The 23,996-nt window shown below is 44.2% G+C and overlaps 1 protein-coding gene across 3 annotated transcripts in view; it reads left to right on the top strand.

Annotated features, from left to right (window-relative positions):
* Positions 1–23,996, top strand: part of GARNL3 (GTPase activating Rap/RanGAP domain like 3) — a 146,001-nt gene that overhangs the window by 62,276 nt on the left and 59,729 nt on the right. For all 3 annotated transcript variants that reach the window (XM_034664549.1, XM_034664550.1, XM_034664551.1), the window contains 4 exons: positions 12,724–12,823; positions 14,311–14,429; positions 20,711–20,775; positions 23,144–23,207. In XM_034664549.1, coding sequence (XP_034520440.1) covers positions 12,724–12,823; positions 14,311–14,429; positions 20,711–20,775; positions 23,144–23,207 — 348 coding nt within the window. The remainder of the gene's footprint in view (positions 1–12,723; positions 12,824–14,310; positions 14,430–20,710; positions 20,776–23,143; positions 23,208–23,996) is intronic.

Raw genomic sequence — 23,996 nt, forward strand, 5'->3', positions numbered from 1 at the left:
GGCTAGCCCAGTATTGGGTATTAAGGAGGGCATGTATTGCAATGAGCACCAGGTGTTATACACAAACAATGAATCATGGAACACTACATCAAAAACTAATGAAGCACTGGATGGTGACTAACATAACATAAAAAAAAAAAAACTGGAATATTTCTAGAAAGGAAATTGTCAGGCCCACGACTTAAGTGCTTGGGTAGCCACTTCCTGCTTGGCTTCCATACTTGTTTCTGAGCTTCAGTGATCTTAATTTAATAGTCATTGTCTCCACCCAAGTTTCCATTGACAGATGAATGGATAAAGAACAGGTGGTATAGATATACATGGAATATTACTCAGCCATCAAAAAGAATGAAATCCTGCCATTTGCAACAACATCGATAGAGCTAGAGGATATCATGCCAAGCGAAATAAATCAAAGAAAGACAAATACCACATGATTTCACTCATGTGGAATTGAAGAAACAAAACAAATGATTAAAGGGAAGAAAAGAGAGAAACCAGGAAACAGACTCTTATCTAGAGAGTACCAACTGATGGTTGCCAGAGGGGAGGAGTGAAATAGGGGATGGGGAGGAAGGAGGGCACTTGCTGCGATGAGCACTGGGGCTTGTACGGAAAGCCTGAATCACTATATTGTACACCAGAATGTAATATTACACTGTATGTGAACTAACTGGGATTTAAATAAAATCTTAAAAACAAACAAACAAACAAAAACCAAAATGGAACCACCTCTGGAGGATCATGGGTGGGAGTGGCTCTAGAGTCAGACCGCCTGGGTTCAGCCGGTGAGTCCACAACTCACCAGCAGTGTGACCGTGGGCAGTTCACTTAACATCTTTGAAACCATTTGGTGAAGTTATTGATTTCACAAATCACTGTGGTCTGTTGTGTCCAAAACACAGTCCTGTCTCAGATTGCCTCTCTGGGAAATATATCAGGGCTCAAATACTGTTTTCAATTTTGTTTCTACCAGAGCCACCAAGCGTCAGTGCTCAGTTGGAGCGCTGTGGCTGTGTTTTATATTGATGGTCTTCAGCTGAAAGCCTGCGGCCAGTGTTAATGTTCACCCTGATAAAAGACCTGAGTGCTCGGGAGACTCAGAGGGAAACCAGGCTGGCTTGCTCCGAGTCCGTTCAAGCAGTCCGTGCACTAGAAGGGACAGTATTTGTAGCTGCTTAAAATTTTTCAAATGCACGAAGAAACAGATTGCAAAGTAATTCCGTTACTGGGTTATTTCTCCTTTTATTATTGCATTTTAAGTGTTCTTTATACAGTACGGATCCTAGGCCCTCATCAAATCTGTGATTTGCAAAAATTCTCCCCCATTCTACAGATTGCTTTTTCACTTCCTTGATTGTGTCCTTTGAAGCACAGACGTTTTTAAATGTAATGATGCCTCGTCTACCTAGATTTTCTTTTTCTGCTCATGCTTTTCATGTCGTTTCTAAGAAGCATTGCCTAATTCAAGGTGGCTCAGTCACTTCTTTTTTTTTTTTTTTTAAAGATTTTATTTATTTATTTGACAGATATAAGAGACAGCCAGCGAGAGAGGAAACACAAGCAGGGGGAGTGGGAGAGGAAGAAGCAGGCTCATAGCAGAGGAGCCTGACGTGGGGCTCGATCCCGTAACGCCGGGATCACGCCCTGAGCTGAAGGCAGACGCTTAACCGCTGTGCCACCCAGGCGCCCCGGCTCAGTCACTTCTTATACTTACTGTTTCATTGAAGACAACGTTGCATTTGCCTTGCTTTCTTTCCACACAATCAGTATAACGGTTTTACCATCTGTGACAGATCATTTCACTATGTGATGTTGCTGCGGCTTTCTGTTGTGTGATTTTTCTCCTGGCCTGTGCTCATGGGGTAGTGGCCTACTGTGCGTCCCTGAGTGCATGACTGCCTAACAGTTTACTGGTATCACTCTTGAAAATGAATTTTTAGGACTAATAGGAGGCCCAGGTTGAGTCGCCTTTTGGTAGGGAGTGTTATATCATGATTTAAAATAAGAAATGTGTATTTGGTCTTTTTCGCTGTTCCTGACACAGAGCTGCCCAAACCTGTGAAATTTCCTAAGTGTGGAGAGTGAGCAGTGTGTCTTTTGTCATGTTAATGAAGTGACTTTTGGAAAGCCCCTAGGAATGGGGGCTGGTGACCAGAGGAACCTCCCATTACAATTACAGGGTTAGAACTTTCAGTCCCACCCCTGACCTCCAACCTTGGGGAAAAGAGAGGGGCTGAAGATGGAGTTCATTTGCCAGTGGCTGATGATTTAATCAATCAAAGCTTCCATAAAAACCCAAAGGATGGGGGTTCAGAGAGCTTCTGGGCTGGGGAACACGGAGAGATTTGGGGGGAGTGGCACTCCCAGAGGGCATGGGAGCTCCGCCCCCTTCCCCATACTTTGCCCTGTGCATTTTTCCTGACTTATATCCTTATATAATGAATCTAGTTAGTAGTTAATCCAGTAATCTAGTTAGTAAAACGTTTCTCTTGAGTCCTGTGAGCCACTTTAGCAAATTAATTGAACCCAAGGACGGGGTCATTGGAACCTCAGATCTATAGCTGGTTGGTCAGAAGCACAGGTAGGACTGAGCCTTTCACCTGTGGGATCTGAGGCTGTCTCCAGGTAGACAGTGTCAGAACGGAGTTGAATTTCAGAACACCCAGCTGGTGTCGGACAAGTGCTTGTTGATGTGGGGAAAAAACACATATTGGAATTGATGTCAGAATTGGAGGGAGGGTTTGCACTTTCTTTTGCCAGAGACTGAAAACTAAGTTCCCAGCATGAGACTTTCCAAACCACCCCACTGATGCAGAACAGAGCTGCAGAGACGTGGAGGCTGTCTTGTGGGTACAACACCTCGGGGACACTCCTTGCTCAGCTCTCCTCGGCTCTCACAACCTTCCCTGTAGCCTTTGGGGCCCAGGGGGTCTCTTCTGGTTTACCTTCTCGAACGCGTAGCCCTTTGGGGCCTCAGCTTAGTGCAGGTGGGTCTCCTATTAGACTGACGTGCTTCAGCGGGTCTGGGGGTTTGATGCTCTGCCCTCTGGTCTCTTGAGGCCACCAAAGCCCAAGTTTAGTTTCGCCCAGACTGACAAGTATCCTCAAGCTAAAAAAGATGTCCGTGGTCCTCCTGTCTGGGTTCCCAGTTGCCTCTATTTGGGCTGGTAATTCCAGACTATATTATGAGCACGCCAAGGGCTTTTAAGGAGATGATTTTAATGTTTTTCAAGCAGTTTTACTTTTTTGCCGTGGGAGGGTTGCTTGCATAACCTAGCCCACCATTACCAAAAACAAACGTCGTATCAGGAGTACTTTATTGTGTAATACATCGTGTCATTCATTCAACCCTCATTTTTTGGATCCTTTCTCAGTGCCAGGTAGTCTGTGCACTGGTGATGTAGGAGTGGGTAAGATTGCTGAGCTTCCTGCCCTGGTGGCCTCAAGGACTGGCAGGCGGAGCAGTAAATAGACAGGTAACAGATACACAGGCAGATAGCAAGTGTTGGTAAGTACCGTGGGGAAATCATATGGGGGCATGGTATAAAGGAAGAGGGAGAGCCCTCCTTAGCTGGGTGGTCAAGCAGGGCCTCACCAGGGATGGCAGAGTGAGCCCCAGGCCTCTGAGCAGTGCTTCTCAGACCACTGGTGATAAAGGACCCGCTTTTTAATTTCTGATCTGTTGCAGAACTTGGTGTGGTCCTACTATGCGCGACCAGTCTGCAGCACCCCCTTCGTGTAATTCCCCACCAAACTGAGTAACTCCTAGATGGGTCTGGACTCTGTTTAAAGAAATGAGCCCACTGAGCATGACTTTGGTGTGTCACAGTAATGTCAAAATGCTTGTTCCTAAATGCTTCCCCGTTGCTGTACATTTCATCACTGAGCCGTAAGAAGTTTGCAGATCAGTGCCTATCCGTTGACTGTTTCTCAGTGCTTTAGAGTTGTCTAGGCCAGTCCCCCACCCAGGACAAGAGTCCCTGCACCAACTTCACCACAGTCAGCTCATCGGTCCCTGCTTGAACACTTCTGCGGGAACGGGAAACTTGCTTCCTCCTTGAGAGGTTGTTTTCCTCTGGACACTAGCTGAGTATCCTACAATTCAGTTCACTTCTGACGCTAACTACCCGGAGTTCTCTCTCCAAGACTGCCCTCACTTCAGATGCCAGTCACAAGTATCAGGTCCCCGGGTCACCCACACTTGTGTCCCACTTGGCTACAAAGTCAGGGGTTCCCACATCCCCCCTCCTCAGGTTCAATAATTTGCTAAAATGACTCCTAGAATTCAGGAAAGCACTTCACTTACTATCCCCAGTTTATTACAAAGGATACAGCTCAAGAGCGGCCAAATGGGAGAGATGCCCAAAGCAAGGTACTGGGGGGTGAGGGCAGGCACAGAGCTTCCAAGCCCCCATTGGGAGGACCAGCCTCCCAATACCTTACTGTTTTCACCAACATGGAAGCTCCCTGGACTCCACAATGAAGGGATTTCATCACATCAGCACGATTGATCGAATCATTGGCCATCGATGATTAAATCGATCTGCAGGCCCTCCTCTCCCGCAGGATTCACTGTGGGGCTGAAAGTTAGAAGCTTCTGATCAAGGCTTGGTCTTTCTAGTGAGCGGCCCCATCCTGAAGCCCTGGAGAGACCCAGCAAGGGTCACCTCATCACTCAGGAAGTCCCCAGCGGTCTTTTTATTGGACAGAATTCATCTGTCTGTGTTTTCCCCTAGGGGTTTCTATTTACATTTTCTGTAAGGCTTAGCTCTCTTCACCATGATGGGCCTCAAGCATTCCAGGACATCTGCTGCTTTTCTTCTAAGATGTGGACTCCGTGTCCCTCCTCATCATCCTCACTGCTGCTCATGGGCCCCATGTGAGGTTGTTAATGTTAAGTTGAAGTGGTCAGAACTGAATTCGGGGCTTCAGGTGCCCCCCACACAGCCAGGGGTGGAGTGGGTGCATCCCCTTCCTTGCCAAGCACACTCTCTCTATGAAGCCAGTGATTCATTTTGAACCGTCAGTATGCTCCCCTCGCCCCAGTCTCTCTCGAGGTGTCGTGGAGACAATTTTAGCTTCAAACAAACTTGGGTTCAGTCCTCACTTTACCACTTACCAGTTTATGACTCAACTTGTCCAAGCCTCGGTTTCCTGATGGGTAAAATGGGTGCAAATTCCTGCTTTGTAGCACATGGCCTTCCCCATCCTGTACTTGTGCAATTTGGATTTGTCCCCAAATGTAAGATTTTCCATTGTCCATACTAAATTTAATTTCAGTAGTGTGTCCGTAATTGCTCATTGTCAAGAGGTGTTTTGTTTTTGTTTTTTTTTTTACATCTTGATTCTGTCACCTGTCCTATTAGCTAACCCACTGAGAAGCTTTATATTTCCTTCAAATGTGCTTCCCCGGCCATCTGTGTGCTCATTCAGATTATTAATTAAAAGGAGCGTGACCCCCGGGTGGATCACTGGAGACCTCCCTTACAGCTCACTTGTATGTATCAATTAGTATATTGTGGTGCAGAGGGACAATCTTTCAGCTTTTTATAAATCAATCTTCCTTCGTGTGGGAGGATTCTCTTATACACTGTTGGGGGATATGTAAACGAGTACAATCTTTTGGGAGGGCAATTAGCAATAATTAAAAATGTGCACACCATTTGGCCAGTAGTTCTGCTAGGATGTGTATTGTAAGGTTATTTAAAATAGAAAAAAACCCCACCTGGAAACAACTTCAGTTTCCATCAGTAAAGGAATAATTACATACATTATGATATATTTAGTCAATGGAATGCTTAATAGCTATTAGAAAGAATGAGGCAGTAGTATATGTAATACCATAGAAAATTGTTTAAGATACAGTTAGACCTAAAAGCAAGTTCCAGAATGATTAGTAGATATCATCCCATTTCCTTAACAAACAAACAGACAAAAAGGTAAGTAAGTTTGTCTATGCAAGAGAGTTTCCAAAAGGATACATAATAATTAAGCAGTAATTGTTTCTAGAGAATGGAAATGACAGGTCAGGAAAGAAGACAGTGAGCCTTGACTTTCCATGGCAGTCCTTTTATGCCGTTTATATAGTTTACATATCTCTGCTCAACTGTGGTGTTTAATTTTTCTAAAAATCTGCATAGTCGCTAAAAAGAACAAGGTAGATCTAAACGTACTGTTATAGAAATATTTCAAGATTTTTAAAAAATTTGTATTTATTTAAGTAATCTCTACATCCACCATGGGGCTCGAACTCACGATCCCAAGATCAAAAGTCGTGTGTTCTTCTGACCGAGCCAGCCAGGCACCCCGCCCCCTAAGATATTTTCTTTAGTGGAAAAAATCAAGTTTCAGTGTAACAGCTCCACCAGCATCCTATTTATGACAACAAATTCTATGTGTATATACATATATGTGTGTGTTGTGAATATAGGTGTATATGTGGACATGGATGTGAACGTGTGATGTGTGCACATATGTATACAGCAAACACACCTTTGTAAATCCATACAAAGAGAGGTCTGAGACTATCCACACCAGGAGGTTATCAGAGGAAAACGATGTGCACAGGGGCATGGAAGACGGGAAGAGAAAGGGATTTTACTTTGTGTCTGGTTTCATTTTTTTCAACTAGCTTATATTTATTTGCATTTGCAATTCAAAAGTTTTTAGTGTTATTTTTTTTAAATCCATCTTCTTTACTGCCAGCATTCTCTCAGCAATTTAAACCTAGAAACTAAAGCAAAGTCCGTTTATATGCTTTCTCTCATTAATTGAGCTCACTCTGGAAAAGACTATGAAAACTCCCAGGTGTTATATAAAACTAAGGGTCTCATCTGTGGTCCAAGTGTGTGGTGCAGATTCCCTGTTTGAAGTTGAACACTAGCGAGCAGTCAGATAAAATGAGGGTGTTGTTATATGTGGATTTTGATTACATTCTCCTCAAAATATCCTGCCAGATTCTCTCAGTCCTCCTCCTTCACATCCCACAAGTATAGATAGGGTAACAAAATAAAATAAAATAAAATAAAATAAAATAAAATAAAATAAAATAGACAGTAAAGGGGTGTCTGGGTGGCTCGGTTGGTTAAGTGTCCCACTCTTGGTTTTGACTCAGGTCATGATCTCAGGCTCCATGCTCAGCAGGGAGTCTGCTTCTCCTTCTCCCGCCCCCTCTGCTCTTTCTCACTCTCTCACTCTCTCTCTCAAATAAATCTTTTTTTTTTTTAAGATTTTATTCATGTATTTGTCAGAGAGAGTGAGAGCGCACAAGCAGGGGGAGCAGCAGGCAGAGAGAGAAACAGGCTGCCCGCTGAGCAGGGAGTCCAATGTGGGACTCGATCCCAGGACCCTGAGATCATGACCTGAGCTAAAGGCAGAAGCTTAATGAACCATCCAGGTGTCCCTCAAATAAATAAAATCTTTAAAAAAAGAAAAAAAAAATGAAGTCAACAGGGGGCTTTTGTGGGCTTTGGAATTTGACACAGGAATGATTCAGGATTTCTTAGTCTGGGACTCATTTAACACTGTGGGCATGGTCAGGCATGTCTGCAGCATTGAAAAATTTGCGTTTATTACTCTTCATAATACCTTTTAGCAAACGTTTATCTAAAAGGGCATAAAATAACCGTAAGCATTTGCAGTGTTAATCTTTAGTTGTTTGGGCAAATGTGCCCATCAGAGGATTTCCTCCAAACTTGCTTGTTGATGTCAAATAAATGAAGTGTTTCTGGTGTCATTGTCACCTTAAATGCTGTAGACAAAGTTTCTATATCTCTGAAATCCTCTGTAAAATAGGTCATACTTAAAAGACTTAAGATTTATTACAAAATTAAAGTCACGATCAGGCACTACTACGCCTACTCCAGAACCACCAAAAGGAAAATCCCTGAAACACTAAGAGCTGGTCAGAGGACAGGAAGCAGCTAGAACTCTCCACATCTTGCTAATAGTGTAAGCTGGTGCATCCCCTTTGGAAGTTCGGCAGTATCTACTAAAAATGAACGTCTGCCTCCTCTGGTCCCAGGATGTAAACCCAAAAGCAATGAGTGCTTGTGTCCACCAGAAGACAGACATAGGACTGCTCATGTGACTTTATTCCTAATAACCCCAAACTGGAAAGAGCCCATATGTCCCTCATGGAGAATTAATACAGGAACCATGGTGTTCACCCTGGGGACCAACTACGTGGCAGTGAGAGAAAGTGAACTTGTTACGTCCCCAACATGGGTGAATGTCACAGACGTGGTGCCGAAGGACAGACCTGACTCAAACAAATACACATGATATGATTTCATTTCTGTGAAGTTCAAGAGCAAGAAAACGAATGGTGCTGATAGAAGTCAGAGTAATGGTTACCTTCCGGAGCATGACTGGGTGCTGACAGGTGAGTAAAGAAGTGAGTAAAGAAGTCTTCTGGGGTATTGAAAACGTTTTCTGTCTTGATCCAGGGAGTGGTTCCAAGGGTGTCTACATATTTTAAAAATCATTTACTAGTAACTCAAGATTTGTGCACTTTCCTGTCCACTTCTGGTACATACCATCAGAAACTGGCGATCATTTTTGGAGTCATTCTGGCGCGTCCGGTCTCGGGCAGAGGGGGCCTTTTGTTTGTTTCTTCGCTTTAGTCTCCTCTGTCAGTTCCTGCGTGTGTTCTTGTTTTTACACCTCATTATAGGTGATTTTAACAAGGAACAGGAAGCGTCTCACTCTGTGAGACTCACAACTTTTTTGGGTCGGGGTCCCCCCCCCCATTTTAGTTAAGGATTCAGTGAAGACAAAAGTTAAGTACATAGCTTTTGGATCATTTTTTTAAAAACCTCGTAATTGACACTTTGTACTTGTTAGAGATTTGGGGCATGCCACTGGCCAGAGTCCCACCTCTGACTCTGAGACGCTCCTCCGATGTTATCCTGTCCTGCCGTTGCCGGTGTTCAGACCTCTGGGAGGGGAGAAGGCAGACTCAGTGCTTCAGAAGATCTAGAGTATGGGGGTCAGCTTTTATGTCCTTTCACCCCCTTGGCAATCTGTGAAGCTTGTAGACCCCTTCTCGGAATATTTTTGAATGCATAAAACAAAATACATAGGATTACAAAGGAAAACAGTTGTGTTGAAATAGTTATCAGAGGGGCGCCTGGGTGGCTTAGTCAGTTAAGCGTCCAACTCTTGATTTCAGCTCAGGTCATGATCTCAGGGTAGTAAGATCAAGTCCTGTATTGGGCTCACGCTCAGCACAGAGTCTGCTTAAGTTTGTCTGCTTAATTTTGTCTCTCTCCCTCCCCTACCCCTGTATGCTCTGTCTAAAAAAAAAAAAGAAAAAGAAAAGAAATAGTTATCAGACTGATTTTTTAAACCTAATTTATGATACGGTAATATATATCCTTTTTTATCGGTACATGGAATAACAAATCCAGCATCAGGACTCATGGCTATTGCAATTTTGAACGGTGAAGACTGTAAATAGTAGTCAGGATATCTGCAGCCACTCTAAGGGTTCTGAAAGTATCTATGATTTGTGTGTGTGTGTGTGTGCATGTGTGTGACATGGTTACCAGGGCTGCTTGTTCTGTAGTTTGTTTCATTTTGTTTTGTTTTTTTGCATACATTCGTAATTGTAAGAAACACATTTATTTTTAAGATATTTTTAAGTAATCTCTGCACCCAACGTAGGGTTCAAACTTACAGCGCTGAGATCAGGAGTGCCATGCTCTACTGACTGAGCCAACCAGGTGTCCCCAGAAACACTACATTTTAGTTAAAAGTTAGGGAAATAAAGATTTGGGGGGGGGGCTCCTGGGTGGCTCAGTCGTTAAGCATCTGCCTTCAGCTCAGGGCGTGATCCCAGCGTTCTGGGATCGAGCCCCACATCAGGCTTCTCCGCTAGGAGCCTGCTTCTCCCTCTCCCACTCCCCCTGCTTGTGTTCCCTCTCTCACTGGCTGTCTCTCTCTCTCAAAATAAATAAAATCTTTAAAAAAAAAATCTTTTTTTTTTTTGCTTTACCCAAGTTCGTGCCCTCCCTGGATTCTTTTAGAACCCCGACATAGAACATTGCTTCTTAAAGTTTAGTGTTCCTCAGAGTCACCTGGGATGCTTGCGAAACTACAGATTCGAGGGCCCCGCCCGCAGAGATCCTGAGGCGGAGGTCTCGGGTGGACCCACGGGTGATAGTTTAACAACTCGAGAAGCACAGAGCTAGGACCTGGTGCAGTGCCATGCAAGCCCGGGAAGCTCCAGAGGCCAAAGTTCCTGGTTCCTTCAGTCTCCTCTCCAGGCTCCACTGATGGTGTCTAGGATCTCGGGCCTTGGGACAGTGGTGCCAACTGCCATGGCGTCTGACTGGCGAAGGCCAGATGCTGAGTTAGACCCTGCCTGTGTCTGGTCAGCTGACTCCTGAGGCTGGCCGGGGGACCCCAAGGTCATGCCACAGCTGCATGCTGCCCTGTGGCGTAGTGGACTCTGGATCAGCATTGCCACTGGTTTATGATTATAAAGTGAATACTGTTGACAATGAATCATCCCGAAATTCTGCTGGGAATAAAATCCAATTATGTGCTCTTCTTGAGTCACACCAAAAGGTCAAAACTGAGAGGCAACATCTTGAACAGGGGATCAACATTAATATCACCAGTGGGGAACAGATGGATGTCTTGAAGTACAATAAGCTGAGAAGGACAAGCACCACTTGTGTAGCATTCCGACCGGGTGTGCATGACCTGAACCTCATCGTGGGGCGACATCAGATAAACCCAGAATGAGTCATGCTCGATTTTAAAAAAGAAGAGGGGAGGTGCGTGCTGTAGTCTTTAAAAAGTGTCAGTGTTGTAAAAGGCAGAATCTGTAGAATGTTCCAGAAGAAGGGAATCTAAAGAGACATGACAACTCAATCGTCCTGCACTCAAGAGGGAAAATATTTTAAATGACATTTTTAAGTCCGTTGACAAAATTGGAAAGCAGATGGTAGATTAGAGGTACCGTATCCATGTTAAATTTATAAAAGTTGGTAAAGCTATATTGTGGTTATGTAAGAAGATATCTATTCTTGGGAAATATACACTGAGACATTTAGGGATAAAGTGTTATTATTTGTGCATCTTAGTCTGAAATGGTTCAGAAAAAATTACATCTGTGTATGTGAGCAAATGAATAAATGGGATAAAATATTCACAGTAGGTAAATCTGCGTAAAGGGTGTACAGATGCTCTGTGCAGTCCTATTCCCGCAACTTTTATGTAAGCTCAAAATTATTTCCAAATTAAAAAATATGTATATATACACATAAAATCAGTAGCTGATTTTTAAAACTCAAGAAAATTCAGTAAAAACACAATAATGCTAAGAAACATTAACCTACTTTTTTACTCCTTGAGGAATAAAAGCGCAGAACATAGAAAAGAAGACAGACAATGATGTAATGGTTAAAATTTTTTAAAAAGAAAAAAAACAACCCTCCATAACTGGCACTGACTCCGTTCCAGCTCCACTACTTATGAGCTTGGCAACCTTAGGCACCGTAGCTGAAGTGTCCGCACCTCCCTTTCTTCGTCTGAAAGTCGGGGATAAGATAAAATCTATGTCATAAAGTTGGTGGAGATGCAGTGGGGCTAACGCATGTCAAGTACCCTTAAAGCTGTCTCAGTGAGTGTCAGTATTTCCAGAGAAGGAGAAAGACAGGAAGCATCCTAACTCACTTTCTAAGTAACATAACTCCGAAAGCGTGACAGAAATTCATACAGAAAGGAAACCTATTAAGCTCCATCTCACTAACAAATATGATACATAATTCATTTTTTAAAAATCCAGCAGTGTATCAAACGAATACTCTATACCATGACCTAGTAGGATGGGTTCCAGAAATTTAAGAACCACTCAGCATCAGAAGAGCCAGTAGTATAATTCATTACATTACTACGATTTTTCCCCATTTAACCTATTCTCTCAATAGTTGCCAAAAAAACTTTCAGTGCAATTCGATATTGATTCCTGAGAATGGCCTCTTTGTAAGCTCGGAATTGATGGAAACCCCCCTTCAACATGATAAAGCCAGTGACCACAAACATCTAGGAAATCACCAGAGGCATATTGGAGTCGGAAAAGTATGTTCCAGTCGTCTGCCGTAGACGCAGGACACAAAGTAGATGCCAGTGGAGTTTCAGTATGATTGCATTTTAGTAAGAAAAATATGTCTAATGTAAGAAAAGAGTGAGAGGAAGCCATACCAAATCATTCATAGTGACTATCTTTGGAGAGAGGATTCAGATTGTTCAATATGTTTATCCATAATTTCCCCATTAATTGTGTTACTTCCTGACAAATTTTTTAAATTCTACAAATAAATATGAATTCAAGTAAGAGGATGCGGAGATGTATTTCAGGTGAAATGGGCCTGTTACAGGGGTACAAACAGAAGGGCGTGCCTCTAGGGGGCACCAACTCCCAAATATTTGGAAGGTTCGGGCCAGAAAGGAGAGAAATTTCAAGTTTATACTCAAGTTGGAAATGTTGAGTCTGCTGGTTCACTCGGCTCTTTCTCCTCTACTCCAAGGACCTTCAGGATGCTTCTGTGATGTGGACGTGGTGTCTTTTCTAATGAGAACATGTGCTTACAGCCCTGTTTGTACGCTTTTGACAATGACTCCTCTGGTTCTTAGGCCCCTGGTTCATTGCCTGCTTCTTGTTTACTCTCTGAATAAGCCTCTTAATGGCACAATTTTGTTCGATTACAGAATGCAACCGCTCTGCCAGGGACGTGGCGAAGAACAGACGTGCACTTAGAGAACCCAGAATACCACACCAGATGGTATTTCAAGTATTTTTTAGGACAAGGTAACTATGCCATTATGGTGGTTGGGAAGAAAGGATATTCAAAATGAAAATTAAGTGTTGGTATAATACCCTAAAAAGTGTAAAACTGACCAGTTTAGGGTCACTAATATCAGGTTAATAGCTTTGTCGATTGAAAGATTCAATTCAGTCTCAGCCTAGGATTTTTCATATATCTATGAAAAATATATATTTTTTTGATCAGTTATTTTTGTCCCTTGGGAGTTAAAGGGGGATCCAATCATCTAAATAGCTATTTGAGACGTAAGAATTTGCAGGGTGGAAAACAACTTTAGACCTAACAAGGCAAGGTGCCCTGTCTGTAGTGGGTTTTGAACACTTAGTTCAAGGCAATGAGGCAAAGAAATGGATCCCTGAGCTCCAGGGCCACCACAGAACGAGAGAGGCATTGTCCTGTAAGTTTCGGTGACGAGTATTTATCACCTACCATGTGCCAGGCGATTACGCTGGTAAAGGCAGTCATTCCCTGCCCTCACAGGGACTCTAAAATGGGTCTGAATCCTGGTTCTGCCATTCTTAACCACAGGACTTTACACTGGTCACTCGCCACTTCTCTGAGACTTAATTTCCTTATCTGTAAAGTGGAGGTATTACTATTACATACCGAGTAGGTATGTAGGTAGCTGGAGAAACAACTAAGCCCCATGCCTGGCACAAAAAGCTCAGTCGTTAATAGCGGTGTACATTTAAGTGAAGGGCTCGGGTGAACATATGTGGGAAGCTGGAAAACAGGAGTGTGGCTAACGACAGGAGAGACTAGGAAGGGAAGAATAATCACTGTTTCAGGATTCAAGAGGAGGTAGATAAACTGCTTATCAGGCTAATGCATGTGTTTATAGAAGATGTGATGCAGGGACTATATTATGAGAGTGATCAAACCCAAACAATGTCTTTTTTAAAATCTGATACTGTTTTATGCTAAGAAGTTCACTTACTGGACAAGGCATATTTCTTTATAAAGAAGGAAGTCAGCGGGGAAGTTGTCATCCTCCCAAACACTCAAAAGCATAGTGCGCAGAGCAGTGGTGACTTTAGAGAAAGCTGGTGCTATCAGTTAGATGCCAAGAAGCTCAGAGGTAAGGCAGGCTTTGGGCTTGGTGGGTTCAGAGGCTCAGTGGTGTCATCAAGGCTGGCCCTCCTCAGGGTCACAAGGTGGTTGCAGCACTTCCAGCCATCACTTCTAGACATTGCCACGTCCAGAGGAAGGAGAAGGCCATCTTCAGGAGTAAGGAAGCCCTTCTAGAAACTGCTTGACCCATTTCTCCTCCTGTCTTTTTGGCCAGAATTGGTCACCTGTTCATTTCTGAACCGGTCACTACCAAGGGGAATGGGAGCGTGATTAGGTTCTTTCCAGAGTGGGGTTTGGGATTCTTGTTCCCTGCTCACTTGGGAATGAAAAAGTGTCTACTCCCACCAGGGCCTGGAAGAACCAGTGTGTCTTCACCGTTCTGAACCTGTCTCTTTTCCAGTCCATCAGAATTACATTGGAAATGATGCAGAGAAGAGCCCCTTCTTCCTGTCTGTGACCCTCTCTGACCAAAACAATCAGCGTGTCCCTCAATACCGAGCAATTCTTTGGAGGAAAACAGTAAGTACCTGGCTTGCCCCTGCAGCCTCACCATCACCCAGAGTTTGATTAGTGTCATTGTCAGAGTGGTTCCGATGAGTCTTTTTCTATGAGGTTCTTTGAGTTTGGATGTTCAAGATTATACCATTCAGAGGTGGGGCCTTCAAGCTCTGAGTGTAACCACAACTTCTCCCACACAAGCCACTACCCGGACATGTCCATTCCCTCCTCTCTGGCCGGTGGAATACAGAAGTGTATTGTACAGAGTATTAGCCTTGGCTGTTACTAAGACTGAGACGGACCAGCTGGCTCACCTTCAACTAAAAGAAACAAAATTTATTAGAGGAATATAATACAATTACAGGGGTACAGCCCACAGGGTACTCCTGTTTCCCTGGGTCATTCAGTCAAGCACTCAATCAGCTGTGCTTCTAGAACTTCTTTGAGGCTTAGCCCCTTTCATCAGTTTCCTGAGGTAGGAAAATGACTCAAGACTTAACAAGATAAGTACCCCCTGTCCATGGTGGCTTCTGAGGACAGTGACCTGAACGAAGGCAAGTCCTTTCAACTCAGGAATGCAGGCCTCTCTGTAGCTCAGAAAAATTCTCTTATGGTCACTATTGTGGCTTTTTCTTCTCTTTTCTGATTTCTTCTCATAATTCTTAGAGTTGATCTCTGTCTTTCACCTCTTACCTTTTCTCATTATTTTCTTCCCTTGGGTTTTTTTTTTTTTCTTTGCTTCTCAGAGAATTTTTTCATAGGCATTACAGACACTGGAAAGAACAAAGGGTTTGGACTTAAGCAAACCAGGGTCAAATTACATCAGTAGCAAATTCGTTCATGTCAATTTGAGAAAATTGCTGATGCTCTACATTTTCTTCTTTGAAAACTGGGGAAGATTCTGGGCTGTGGCTCATGGGGTGCTGAGAACTGTATTAAGTGAGATCTTGCTTGAAAATCCACATTTACACAGTGTCCCAAATCATCAGATCTTAAACTGCTTAGACACCTGAAGGATAGAACATTCTACTCTTGAATCAGTGAGTACGGTATATAATTAAGAAGCAATGAAATAAACCACACTCAGAAAACATTAGTCCTGTTATGTGGTGGTCTCGCTTTATGGATGCATTTGTTGAAAGCCATCACCTAGGGGCACCTGGGTGACTTGGTTGGGCTTCTGACTTCGGCTTGGGTCATGCTCTCGGGGTCCTGGGATCAAGCCCCACTTTGGGCTCCCTACTCAGCGGGGAGTCTGCTGTCTCTCTGCCCCAACCCCCACTTCTGCTCTCTCTCTCTCTCTCTCAAATAAATAAATAAAATATTAAAAAAAAAAAAAGAAAGCCATTACCTAATCACTGTGTGCTAATTTTTATCTCAGCAGCATAGTATCTCAAAAATTGCTGTGTATATATTTTTGAGAAAGAAATAATACAGGAGCATAGAAACAGTAATTTTTTTATATACACACACTTTAAAAAACCAGTAATTTATATATACATACACGTGTATAAATACAGTTGCATGCATGCATACCTATACAGCAACTTCAAAAAGCCCAGAAAGAATTTCTAGGAACCATTACAGAATAAATTATAGTTAGGAACTTTTGGGGATGATTAAAAATAGTAAGAGTACTAACAATAAAATCTAGCATTTATTGAGCACTTACTATATGCCACATACTATACTAGATCTTCCCAATGCATTACCTCAGTAGGTATTATTGTGCTTTAGGGGAGTTAAATGACGTGGCCAAGGCCACAGGCCAGAAGGCGGCAGGCCAGGCAGAAGCCAGGACTGCACGCCGAGCTGTCAGCGCTGTACATACTTAATTCTCTATGTAATTTTTGGACTCCTGTCTCTCTCCCTAGACTGTGAGCTCCATGAAAGTAAGCCACATAACTGCTTTGTTCTCACCCAGTCTGGTACCTGGCGCATAGAAGTAGCTGGAGACGTATTTATTGAAGGAATTAATGAATGACACCAAAGTCCAGCCTACCCTGTGTGCTCTGCTGCCTCTGTTTATATAAATGTCCATGTTATGTTGCAGAAATTTTTCTCTTTTTAAGCAGGTTCAAGTTAAAAATCTAATGTAAACCCGAGTTAGCTCTTACTCGTGAATGATTTCTTGCAGAAAGGTTTTAGCTGTCAGCTCCCTCCCCATGCTGCTGAAATGGGGGTCAGTCTTGCCATCATCAGAACGGTCCTGGAGCAGAGTTGATGTACCAGCGCTAGAAGATAATGTTGCAGGACTGTGCTTGTTCTCAGCTGCACCCATGATGGTCTTTTCCCATCATTTGCCAAGTGAGAAGTGATCGTGCCTTTGTCCAAAGCCTCTTACCTTCTGCATCAGGAAGACCGTTTTCTGGCCTGTTTGGGTTTTTTTTTAAGATTTTATTTATTTGTTTGAGGGGCGCCTGGGTGGCACAGCGGTTAAGCGCAGGGGCGGGGGTGGGGGGGGGCAGGAGGGGCAGGAGAAGCAGACTCCCTGCTGAGCAGGGAACCTGTTGCAGGGGCTCGATCCCAGGACCCTGAGATCATGACCCGAGCCAAAGGCAGATGCTTAACTGACTGAGCCACCCAGGTGCCCCTGGCCTGTGTTTGTTTTTGTTTGTATGTATGTATGTATTTATTTATTTATTAAGATTTTATTTATTTGACAGAGAGAAAGACAGCCAGCAAGAGAGGGAACACAAGCAGGGGGAGTGGGAGAGGAAGAAGCAGGCTCCCAGCAGAGGAGCCTGATGCGGGGCTCCATCCCAGGACTCTGGGATCACACCCTGAGCCCAAGGCAGACGCTTAACCGCTGTGCCACCCAGGCGCCCCTGCTTTAGGCTTCTGTTTCTGATCTTACTGACTATCCACGCTTGAAGCTGCTGAGTTACTGCCCCTCATCAGGTTCAAACAGGTTTAACCTGGACTTCAGGATTCCTCCAGAAGGCTGTGCCTGGGAAGCGAGCCCTGAGTCCAAATGTTCTGAGGTGTCTCCAGGTCTTATCTTGATCTATTTGCAGTGTCTCTCACCCTCAAGCCTGCCCCCTGAACAGCAGAATCAAGGGCCCCTGCATCTAACCCCTTAGCTTCCCTATTTTCCCTCTTCCTTCCTTCCACTCAAACAAGGGCAGTTTTGTACTTCCTCCACTTTTCTGGAGTGGATTTTCTCCATGTCCTGTCTTCTGCCTTTGGGCAGTAACAGCCGCTCCACCTCCTCGCCTGGGAAGGTTGCTGGGTACTGGAGGAGGGAGGGTGGAGCAGCTGCAGGGGGAGTTTTGATCATTTTAATTTCGAGCGATGTTGTCTCTGTTGCATTGTAAATGGTGATAAACGCTCTGAAGGATCAGGCAGAATGATACAGAAAGATACAGGAAACCATCTTCAGATCAGATAGCGCAGAAAAGTTTTTCGAGGAGGTGACATTTAAAGAAACCTGCAGGAGGAAGAGGAACTAGCCACATTAAGAGTAAGGGAGGGCGCCTGGGTGGCTCAGTCAGTTAAGCGTCTGCCTTCGGCTCAGGTTGTGATCCTAAGGTCCTGGGATTGAGCTCCGTGTTGGGGCTCCCTGCTCAGTGGGGAGTCTGCTTCTTCCTCTCCTTCGGTCCCTCCCCCTGCTCGTGCTTTCTCTCTCACTCTCTCTCTGTCAAATAAATAAATAAAATCTTTATAAAAGAAAAAAAAGAGTAGGGGAAGGGGCAGGCAGGGAGCATTCCATAAAGAAGGAACAAGGAAGACAAGACAAATGAGGGGCTCTGGGACTCCTCTTGCTGGTACTAGGAGAAGTCAAGGAGGAGGGAGCTGCACCGCAGGACCCCGTGATGGCGGTGGGGCTGGCGTAATGAGTCAGCCCGCCTCTATTGAGAAGTGCAGTGCCTTCCCCCGAGCCTCTGATCCAGACCCTGCATTTCGTGCCAGGGTAGGGCAAGCGTTTGCCACCAGCTACAAGTGGCAGTGCTGAAGGGATGGGAGGGACTGAAAAAGCAAAGCAGAGCTTGGCAGGAGGGGTCTGTTGTGAAGCCCCTTTGGGCCCAAAACTAGTGCTGGAGGCTGCAGGAAACCCAAAGAAGCCATGAGCCTCCGCCATGAGCTCACATTTCGTTCTAAAACAGACGAATAGCTAAATGTGTGAACCCTGATTTAAACAGTCTTGTCTATCTGTGCTATGTTTCTTCTTCTTTTTTTTTTTAAGATTTTGTTTATTTGTTTGAAAGAGAGAGTGAGAGAGAGAGAGAGAGCATACAAGCCAGGGAAGAGGCAGAGGGAGAGAGAGAAGCAGACTCCCTGCTGAGCAGGTAGCCCAAAACATGAGCTCGATCCCAGGACCCTGAGATCATGACCTGAGGCATGACCAAAGGCAGACTTTTAACCGACTGAGCCACCCAGGTGCCCCTGTGCTGTGTTTCCTCTAAACACAAAGAAAAGACTTTAAAAAAAACAAACAAAAAAAGAAACCCATACTTACTGTACAAATTCCATCCAGACAATGCAGCTAGTAAAAAGAAGAGGCTCAAAGTCCAACTACTCAGGGATAATCACTGCAGTGGCCTTATAGACACTGGTTCGAGTGCATGCACACACACACACACACGCACCTGCCACGGAAAGGGGGTAATGTCCGACACGCACTTCCATATCCTTGCAGTGATCACTTGGTGTTGCCTGATAGGTACGTGTACTTGACTCTGACTGTGCCTCTGTTGGTCCCACTGCAAGACAGGACTGAAAGGTGTTTTTTGTTGGAGAGCAACTCTGCAAAGCTACGAGAGGGCGAAGATGGGGAGGAAGAGCTTTGCCAGTTTGTGGTGAAGAAAAATACAAATCCACAATCCCCCCGAGCCTGGGGCTTGGCATCCATGTAGGCAGCTTATGAAGATGTTACCATCAGCCAGGCTGGGGCTGGATCCTCTCCTATGCCATACATTCCCCCCTCAGGCTACCCTTGGCTTCTCTTTAAAACTGCATTTGGTGCGCTTGGAGAGAAGAAGAAGTAGCCAAGGTAGGGATCGAACAAGAAGGTCAGATTCAAGACTCTCTTCTAGAAGGGTTGGCATCCCATACAGGTGACCTACCTGTTTCCATCATAATATTCCTCTATATTGGAAATCCCCTAAAATCTCTGTAACGTAAACTACACTGGCTAATCGAGAACCCATAAGAAAGGCTCTGTCTAGTGCAACTTCTGATAGTTAGCTGGAAAGTCACACTCCCCAGCATGGAGTGGGGGTGAGGTTACCAGTTCTCCAGGGGCATGGGTGTGAATGTTTAATTTACCGAAAGAGATCATGGGCTTGACGAGGCTGAAGAACTCTACTCCTCTGTCATCAGTGTTCAGGGCTTGGACAGATGAGTTGGCATGTGTATCTCGAAAATACAAGGAAAATCCTATATCCTTCCTTGCCAATTTCCTACAGGAAATGTCCTGTGCCTTTTTCTAGTTGTTTTTGCTGCCAGTTTTATTACTAGTCAAAGTTAGAAAGAAAGTTTTAAATGTGTACTACATCGTAATCCCTTTAGCTAAACATACAGTGTAAATCCTTTGTGGATTATAAATCTGTATCATATCTTTTTTGGAGATTATAAAGAGAGTATGATATGCTCATCTCTGCCGGGTGGTTTGGGCACGGGCCTGAACCATTCGGGCAACCCTTCATTCATTCCCTTTCATACAACAAATTTCCACTTAGTATTTTCCATGAGTTAGTCACAGTGGGTGCTCATTTAGAGAGGAGGAAACAGCGTTTAAACAGTGAACACAAAGAGGCGCCTACGTGGTTCAGTCCGTAGAGCATGTGACCCTTGATCTCGGGGTTGTGAGTTCAAGCCCCATGTTAGTTATGGAGCCTACTTAAAAAAAAAAAGTAAACACAGAAAAATCTAAAAGTACATATTATGAAAACCTCTCTGAAAGATTCAAGTGATTTCTAGTTCAGAAAGCCTTTGACTTGGAGATATCAGCTGGAGGTCCCATTGAACACGTAAAGACTGCTTTCTTCTCATTGTCTTTGAGGCTGATGTGACTCTTGGCTCAGAGACCAAACCCCTTCTCATCTCAGATGGCTCCTCTGCTCACCGCACCAGGTCACCAAGGACCCACCAGTTCATACGTTGAAGAGTAATGCTTAAATCCATAATGTTGGGGTCGGGGGATGGTAAAAGATATTGTCGAGCCTGAGCAAGACTTTTTTCCACCATAGAATGTATTTCTTCATATATAGATTCATATATTCTTCTAAATGGCCAGGTAAGGCTCTTTCAGAGATGGAAATTGCCAAACTTCTCATGAATCCGGTGTTTTGACTTTTCAGGGTACCCAGAAAATATGCCTTCCGTACAGTCCCACAAAAACTCTCTCTGTGAAGTCCATCTTAAGGTGAGTACTCAAGAGGAGGAACCCAACACCACAAGTCTTTATAAGTGTTTTTCTCCTGTGATCGTTCTCATACCACTTCTCTACTTTCTGGAGCCTTGACCATGTCCCAGACATTTTGCTACGCCTCTGACATGCAGTACGCCCTGCTGTCCTCACAGCAGCCTGTAGGACAGGGACTGCTGTTACCCCGCTGCGGAGAGGCGGAGGTGGAAGCTCAGAGGGAGAGCGATCACACAGCTAGCGTGTGGTGGGAATTAAGCTCCGCTCTTACGCATCTCCGAACTGCCTACGTAGCCTGCTCCTTTTTTCTTGCAGGCATGCAGATACTTCGGTTTCATAAAGAAAATCAAGAAATATTTTTCCTCTCATTTTCCTGCTTTGAAATAGAAACTCGTATGTCAGCAAATGCTTCTTAGAGAAGAATGTGCTTATTCTTTGCAAAGAGAGTTAAATGAAGAGGCGGTCTAGCTGCTCCTCGCTCAGCTGCCGCTCCTGCCCCCACCTTTCCGTCCCCCTCCTAGCTCTCCCATGCTGGGCGGCAGACCCCCCCTCGGGAATGTCACCACGCAGGCGGTACCTCTTGCTGCGTCCAGTCCAGCCGAGAGGCTATGTCACAGTGACAGTGGCTTCCATTTGTCGGGCACGGTGCTAACTGCTCTGTGGTCATTCTCTTAGGAAATTTTTAAACCAGCTCCACAAAGCAGATCCGTTATTACCTACACTCCACCAAGGAGGATTCAGAGCCTCAGAGAAGTGAAGAGATTTGACAAAGATCTCACAGCTGGTAAACTACAGAGCTGGGATTTAAACCCAGGTCCCTGTCATCCCCTCACTTGGGCCGTTAGCCACCAAGGCCCACATTGTGTGAGTAGGAACACTTATCCCAGGGCCCTGGCGCTTTACTCTCGATTCGTCTGCAGCTTGGTTTGGGGAAGAGATGGTGTTTTCAGTGTCCCCGCGGCAATGCACACTTGCCAGAACGTCTCTTAGAGTGACAATCTGGACTTCATCGGTCAGGGACCAAGTCTGGCTGATGAAAGGGGCACTGAGATTCAGAAGAAATTTTTAGATATCCTTTCAAGCTGGAATTGGTCTCCAAATTGCAGACCTTCTCCTTTCTGCTCTCGGCCTTCTGGCTTTTCTCCCGAGCAGTCTGCAGCCTGAGCTATGAAAGCATCAGTGAAGAGGTTAACATCTTTATGAAGCACAGAAATATCTTGCTGCTTCTGAGGAGCTGTAAATCTTACCTGGCTTTGAGAGGAGTACTTAGAATTATACTGGCTTAAGATCTGTGGCTTTTTTTTTTTCCTAAAAAGATGTTACTCCAGCTCCTTTCTTCTTTGTATTTGAAGACATTTCATTTCGTTATGATTTCATTTAGTCATATGAGTCGGATCTCCGCTTCTTAGCCCCCCAGTCATGTAGCCAGAGCACATTTCAGCCAGAAGACGTTTTTTTAAAGATGGAGAAGATCAAAACTTCTACAGTTGCTGCCGATAGAAGAAAAATATTTATCTTTGTTTGTTAACAATCTTGAGCTTGAAAACTTTTTAAAAAGGGAAGTGAAAATAGCACTGGAGTCAGGGAAGTCTGCGTTCAAATCTTGGCTCTACTGCTTACCAGCTTTGTTATCCTAGTTCAATGTCCTCACCTTTAAAATGGGGATAAAATTTTTTAAATAAATTAATTTAATGGGGATAAAATAGCACTTGCCTCACAGAGACTAGATGAGGTCATCCATGGAAGGCATTTAGCAGGCTGCCCGACATTATGATAAGTATTCTATAAATATTAGCTATTACTATGTTTAGCTTACAAATAATGGGATTCCGAAATGACAGGGGCCTCAGGGATCATGCATTTCAACTCCCTGTTTTACCTCTAGAGGAACTTAGGCTCAAGGAGGTTGACACTCTAACGTGAAAGAATCATCTTGTTAAGGAGGGCCTTTTGCCCTAAATAGCAGAGGAATTGCCAAAGGAAGAAAGAAACACCAGGTAGTCTTACTTACATTTCATTTTATCCTTAACTGCTACGTAAATGTCAATGAACCACTTTTTCGATAAATAAAAGTAAGAATCTTGGAGGTTAGGCAGGCTGCCTGAAACCAATTGCTCCCTTCCTTTCCTATTAGATGAGTGCCATCCAGGGCCAGTTATATAAATAAAGTACTGTGCAGTGTTTGGTTACTCTCATGTATCCATTCATTGAGCACCCTGGGTGATCATTGATCTCCTGTGTGCTGGCCCTGCAGGGAATCCAGCTGTGATTTTTCTAGGAGATATTATTTAGTTTCTCTGAAGCACGGAGACTTGCTCCATGTTAAGTTTCCACCATGCTGTGGCTCATTCTGTCCTTTCTATTTCAGTGCCATGAACCTGGACAAATTTGAGAAAGGCCCCAGAGAAATTTTTCATCCCGAGATCCAAAAGGTAACAGAATTTTATGTCTCATAATGGTATATATATCGGATCACAGTGTTAGATGAGGACAGACAGACCATCGGTGATTCTTAGCCTCGTATCCGAGCCGAATCAGAAGCACCTGTGGGGCTTTGAAAACAATCATCATAAAGCACCTTACAGCTGAGATTCCGATTTGTCAGGTGGGCGTGGGAATCTGCATTTTTCAGAAGTTTCATGAGTGATTCTGAGGCATAGCCGCAACTGAGAGCCACTGAACTCAATGGTCCTTGATCCAAGAACCAAAAGGGTGTATGTTCAGAAGGACCTTACTGGCTTAAAAGCCCATCTTTTTACTGAGTGATGTAGAATTGCGTGAAGTGTGAGGTTTGGTTTTTTTTTTAATAGTAAAGCACAAATTGTGTTTGTTGAGCTGTAACATAGAACACTGCACGGGGTACCATAGAGAATAGAAGGTATCCAGAATCCATCCTGTTTTCTCAAGACTTACTGCTAAGGGAAAGCAATCTGCCCTGGGAGGAAAAAGTTTAGAGTCATAATCTAGGTAAAGGGCCATCACAAAAATGTCAGCCAAACTTTTGTCTTATTGCTATCGATATAGCTTTGAAATTCTCCCCTTGAAACTTACACGGGCAGTTGTCACGTAGCTCCAGCCATGTGTCAGAGCTGAGTTTCCGGGAGTTGAGGACGCCAGGGCCAGGTGACAGGGAAGAGGCTGGAAAGGCAGGCTGGAGATCCATCTGGGAGGCAGCAGGGAGCCTGTGGAGTCTCAAAGTGGAGGAGCATCGTGCTTATGTC

This window comes from Ailuropoda melanoleuca, chromosome 7, assembly GCF_002007445.2.
Source record: "Ailuropoda melanoleuca isolate Jingjing chromosome 7, ASM200744v2, whole genome shotgun sequence".
In the NCBI taxonomy this organism is placed as follows: Eukaryota; Metazoa; Chordata; class Mammalia; order Carnivora; family Ursidae; genus Ailuropoda; species Ailuropoda melanoleuca.